The sequence below is a fragment of the Coregonus clupeaformis genome, chromosome 7, assembly GCF_020615455.1.
Source record: "Coregonus clupeaformis isolate EN_2021a chromosome 7, ASM2061545v1, whole genome shotgun sequence".
NCBI classification, from domain to species: domain Eukaryota; kingdom Metazoa; phylum Chordata; class Actinopteri; order Salmoniformes; family Salmonidae; genus Coregonus; species Coregonus clupeaformis.
The window spans coordinates 29,887,950-29,893,949 of record NC_059198.1 but is presented as its reverse complement, the minus strand read 5'-3'; the positions used below and the strand labels follow the sequence as shown (position 1 = coordinate 29,893,949).

Sequence of the window (6,000 nt, the reverse complement as noted above, 5' to 3'; positions counted from 1 at the left end):
CATCAGTCATTATAGCTATGCAAATCAAATAATTAGCTGACTGATTTAACTCATCGAGGCAGTCCCTCATGTCCAATAGTGTTGCAGTTCCGATATCCAATCCTCCTGTAATCCAAAATTGAGTTTGGCGCAGGACAGGCTTTTACACTGAGCACAGCCCTTGTGTGGATAGAATCACGTCCTTGTGAAGCCGACAGGGAGTATTAGGGACGGTCCATGTAAGGACAAAATCACTGTCCTCGAGTCGTGGACAATATGGGACAGTCTGACAGCACTGCAATTAGGTCTCATACAGTCACCTCGAAGTGCTGCGGTCGTGAACATGTAGTTTCCCTTGAACTAGATAATATTGAAATTTCAGACACATTTTGTTGCCATGTCCAATAAGTCTTGCAGCTGCAATTAACAGAAACAGTAATTGTAGTAATAAACATTAAAGACAACTTAACTAGCCATAATATAGGAAGCTTTTGCAACAATTTACTATTTACATTGTAGACTGTGTCTGTTCAGTGACTTGAATGTAACCCAGGGATCCACTGGCCTTAATTTCTCTAAGAACTATCCATCATGAAGTGGCTCCCTTCAGTAGAACAATGTCCTTGTGCCCCTGGTATGACACATCCATGGGTTAAATCTGTAGAGGACTTGGACTGTGGGGGCGGGCGAGCAACAAGAATAATGGGAACTTTGTTCGACCCGCATGAGGCTTGAGGTGGAACATTCATCTTAATTCAGCAAAATGTCCAGCAGTCTAAAAGGGACTGCCAGCAAAGGGGTTCCTTCAGAACTGGTCTACGTGTAAAGAAAGGCACAACTATAGTGTGAAAGGATAGCAGAGGGCTCTGCAATCATGCCGACCCGAAAGATAACACTACTGGAAGCCTGGGATAGGCACAGGACCTTTCGGAGGAAGAAAGCTAAAGACCTGAAAATATCTCCTCGTCTACTGTAAGTGGATATACACTTTAAGGAGGGTGGTGATTGGGGTTCACAGTCTCAATGTTAGGTATCTAGTTGTGAGGTAGAAGTTCTTTGTTTGTCCTTAAAGATGTGATGGTAGTCAGTGCTCAGTTATCAACATGGTTGGTACACTCAACTTTAATAAAATAAAACATAATTCAATTGTTAATAATATCCTAAATTGAATGGACCACATTGGTGGTTGTATGCAAGAGGGAATTGGTTTGATTGTTTCAGCCAGCGTCGACAGGTTTTGTTGTGCTAAGTAACATTTTATCTACATACATACTATTGTGATGATTTTATCCTGGATTTTGTCAATATTTTGTGATGAGTACAGCAAAGCAGATCTTCAACACATTATTTTACAGTCTTATTGCAACTGGAAGTTTTGATAAATTATATGATACAAATGTGTATTTCCTTGTATTATCAACTGGAGCACAGTTTTTTACTTTTTGTATTTGTTGTTCAGTAACCCAGCGTGAGACAGCTGGTTAGTGTGTGTGTGTGTGTGCATGCATGCACACCTGTGGAGCAACCAGCCACACTGCCTAGGTATAGGAGTTTCCATTGACAAAAGAGGAAGGGGATTCTGTAAAGTGGTTTCAAGTGTAAGGGTTGGTGTGAGGTGTGACCCAGGTGCGGTGCAGGATAGACAGTAGGCAGAAGGCAGAGATGGTGAAAACAAGGATCTTTACTGGTGGTCCCGAAGAAAGGTGGAGCAAATAAGTCTCCAAAAACAGGCTGACAGCCAAAACACGAAATAGTAACTACGACTGAAATAATAAGGAAACAGGGAGAACACTTCTTGAGTACCTGTACCATACTTCTCCGATCAGACACTGATTAGTACTGCTGAGCATAGAGAAACTAGCAGAGAAAACTGAGCAAGGGAACACAGGGAAGTGAGGGCATAAATACACAGGTGAACAGGTAGACACAGGTGACACCAATATGATAATGATTAGTCCAGACTGTGAGTGAGGAGGTGCCTAAGGTTGTCGGAGGATGACACCTAGTGTTTTACATCGGAACTGCGACCCCCTCCTGAAACATTCAAGGCTACGGATTGTTGTACAAAGTACAGATGAAGGCATGACTGCTCAGAACACAGAAAAGGACCCACATTTCAGCTGAAGCTGCTGCACAGTGTCCTCACCTAGTCTTTTCTCTGTGTCCATGTCCCTCTCCATGAAATACCCTTATGAAACAATATGCTAAAACACGTTGTTTTAAATAATGCATTTTAAATATGTATTTTTTCAACTTCCATTTTCGTGCCTAATATCTTTTCATCTTGCTGATCCATCCCTCCAACTCACAGCCCACTGCTGAGAGACCCCGGTGTGGTTGCATCTCTCGCCCAGCAGAATGTCAAGATGGTCGCCCTGCTCCCTCCCACAGGCACCGAAGTGTTCCGCCGCTTCACCCTTGAGTCGCTGGCGGAGATCGAGAGGCGGATGGCAGAGGAAGCAGTGGAGCAGGAGAGAAAAAAGGCCCTGAACATTGAGGTACATTTAACATTTTAGTCATTTAGCAGACACTTATCCAGATTCCAGAGTGACTTTACGATCAGTGGATTCAAAAAAGGTAGTTAAAACGACCACATATCACAGTCAAGTCATTGCAAGTAACATTTTCTTTCAAAATAGCTGCTATCTGCAAAATCAGTGCTAGTAAGAAATGGTAAAGTGTTAGTAATCATGTTGTTTTTGTTACCATTTCGAAGGTGGCAGAGGAGGACCTGCCAAAGCCAGCTGTCGACCTGGAGGCCGGCAAGGCCCTGCCGTTCATCTACGGAGACCCGCCACCTGAGCTGTTCAACACGCCCCTGGAGGAACTGGATCCTTTCTACAAATCACACAAAGTGAGCACTGCAGCCCCCATCCCTTAGTATCCTGAAGACTGAGTGTCCACATAACCAGACATTGTCACAAAGTCATTTCCTTTACAATAAGATCAAATCAGATGTGTATTTTGACAGACTTACACATTCCAAATAATATTATTATACATCTTACGTTATTATTCAGAGGGTAAATGCCCTCAGATTACAACAAAAATTGATGTATCATGATGATTCATGCAAACTCTATTTGGCTAATATCCTTAAGACAAACATGAATACGTTCAGTTAAAGTAAAGATAATATTTTTTTAAACTAATCTTTACTTCTTGTTTTTCAGACCTTTATTGTCATAACCAAAGGGAATACAATCTTCAGGTTCAATGCTGAGCCTGCCTGCTACATTCTGACACCCTTCAGTATTCTCAGGAGAGGATCCATCAAAATTCTCATACATTCATATCCTTTCAATACAAGTATCACACTGATCTACATGATAAATAAATTGAACTTAAATCAAATCGAATCAAATTTTATTGGTCAAATATACGTGTTTAGCAGATATTATCACGGGTGTAGCAAAATGCTTGTGTTTCTAGCTCCGACAGTGCAGTAATATCTAACAAGCAATATCTAACAATTTCACAACATATACCCAATACACACAAATCTAAGTAAAGCAATGGAATTAAGAATATATAAATAAATATATGGACGAGCAATGACAGAGCGGCATAGGCTAGAATAGTATGTACATATGAGATGAGTAATGCAAGATATGTAAACATTATTAAAGTGACGAGTGTTCCATTTATTAAAGTGGCCAGTTATTTCAAATCTATGTATATAGGCAGCAGCCTCTAATGTGCTAATGAAGGCTATTTAACATGGCCTCGAGATAGAAGCTGCTTTTCAGTCTCTCGGTCCCAGCTTTGATGCACATGTACTGACCTCGCCTTCTGGATGATAACGGGGTGAACAGGCAGTGGCTCGGGTGGTTGTTGTCCTTGATGATCTTTTTGGCCTTCCTGTGACATCGGGTGCTGTAGGTGCCCTGGAGGACTGGTAGTCTGCCCCTGGTGATGCGTTGGCCAGACCGCACCACCCTCTGGAGAGCCCTGCGGTTGAAGAGGATCCTACTGCATGTTCAGAGTCCAAGAAGTGTGCTAGTATAGTGTGTGTGTGAGTGTGAGTGTGAGTGTGTGTGTATGTGTGTATGTGTGTGTGTGTGTGTGTGTGTGTGTGTGTGTGTGTGTGTGTGTGTGTGTGTGTGTGTGTGTGTGTGTGTGTGTGTGTGTGTGCGTGCGCGAGTGCGTGATTGCATGTGTACTAAGGTGCGGAGAATCAGAGCAGGTGGTCAGTCCAGTTCAAGTGATCAGCAGTCTGATGGCTTGTAGATAGAAACTGTCTCTGAGCCTGTTGGTATCAGACCTCATGCTCCGATACCATGTGCCCAACAGTAAGGGAGTGAACAGCTCGTGGCTGGGGTGTGTGGGGTGATGATGCTGCTGGCTTTCCTCATCACCGTTTTGAGTAGATGTCCTGGATGGGTGGGAGCACGGTCCCAGTACTGGGCCATCTTCATTACCCGCTGGAGGGCCTTGCAGCCATGGATGGAGCAATATCCATACCAGGCCGTGATGTAACCGGTCAGGATGCTCTCGATGGTGCAGCAGTAGTATTTGAAGAGGACCCGGGGTGGCATTGCGAATTTCTTCAGCCACCATAGGAAGTAGAGACACTGTTGCACCCTCTTGACAAGAGTGGTGGTGTTGTTGGTCCATGTCATGTCTTCGGTGATGTGGACGCTGAGGAACTTAAAACTGCTGAGTCTCTCTACTGCAGTCCTGTTGATGTGGATTGGGCATGTTCCCTCCTCTGCTTCCTGAAGTCAACAAGTTGCAGAAGGTGGTGTCCAGACCCAGGGCTCTGAGCTTGGTGTCGAGTTTGGAGGGAACAATAGTGTTGAATGCTGAACTGTAGTCAATGAAAAGCATCCTCACATAGGTGTTCCTTTTGTTCAGATGTGTTACGGCTGTGTGAATGGCGATGGAAATGGCATCTTCTGTGGATCTGTTGGAGCAATAGGCAAATTGGGGTGATGACCGGGGTGAGTGCGATGGGGCGATAGTCATTTGGGCATGTCACCTTGTTTTTCTTGGGCACTGGGACGATGGTGGTCTCTTTGAAGCAGGTGGGGACTACAGCCTGGGACAGGGACAGGGACAGGTTGAAGATGTCAGAGAAGACACCCGCCAGCTGGTCAGCACACACACTGAGGATGCGGCCAGGGATGCCATCTGGGCCGGCGGCTTTGTGAGTATTTACTCTTTTGAGAGTTTTCCTCATGTCAGCCTCGGAGAGCGAAAGCACCTGGTCGTCTGGAGCAGCCAGACTCTTCCTGGATGGCTCGGTATTGTCTGCCTCGAAGCGAGCATACAATTTGTTAAGCTCGTCTGGGAGGGAGGCTTCGGTGGGCACCACACAGCTGGATTTGCCTTTGTAGTCTGTGATAGTCTAGTCCTTGCCACATGCGTCGCGAGTCTGAGTTGTCCAACATCAATTAAAGTTTGAGTCTGTATTGTCTTTTTGCTTCCCTAATGGATTTGCGGAGCTCGTACCTGCTTGCCTTGTACATGTCGCAAGCCACCGAGTCATCTGGGTTTTTTCTGCTGACACCCCCTACAATGTCAATACTTTGTAGAGCCACCTTTTGCAGCAATTACAGCGGCAAGTCTCTTGGGGTATGTCTTTATAGCCTTGGCACATCTAGCCACTGGGATTTTTGATCATTCTTCAAGGCAAAACTGCTCCAGCTCCTTCAAGTTGGATGGGTTCCGCTGGTGTACAGCAATCTTTAAGTCATACCACAGATTCTCAATTGGATTGAGGTCTGGGCTTTGACTAGGCCATTCCAAGACATTTAAATGTTTCCCCTTAAACCACTTGAGTGTTACTTTAGCAGGATGCTTAGGGTCATTGTCCTGCTGGAAGGTGAACCTCCGTCCCAGTCACAAATCTCTGGAAGACTGAAACAGGTTTCCCTCAAGAATATCCCTGTATTTAGCGGCATCCATCATTTCTTCAATTCCGACCAGTTTTCCAGTCCCTGCCGATGAAAAACATCCCCACAACATGGTGTTCCCGGGGTGACGAGAGGTGTTGGATTTGCGCCAGACATAGCGTTT

General features: G+C 44.8%; 1 protein-coding gene across 2 annotated transcripts in view; it reads left to right on the top strand.

The window, feature by feature from the left end:
- Nucleotides 1-693: 693 nt before the first annotated feature.
- The window catches only part of LOC121569714 (sodium channel protein type 4 subunit alpha B), a 55,828-nt gene continuing 50,521 nt past the window's right edge, over nt 694-6,000 (top strand). Inside the window, exons 1-4 of one of the 2 annotated variants that reach the window (XM_041880857.2) lie at nt 694-951; nt 2,291-2,477; nt 2,696-2,833; nt 3,153-3,271. In XM_041880857.2, the coding sequence (XP_041736791.1) occupies nt 854-951; nt 2,291-2,477; nt 2,696-2,833; nt 3,153-3,271 (542 nt within the window). In that variant the 5' untranslated portion in view covers nt 694-853. The remainder of the gene's footprint in view (nt 952-2,290; nt 2,478-2,695; nt 2,834-3,152; nt 3,272-6,000) is intronic. The other variant, XM_041880856.2, reaches the window with a different exon arrangement.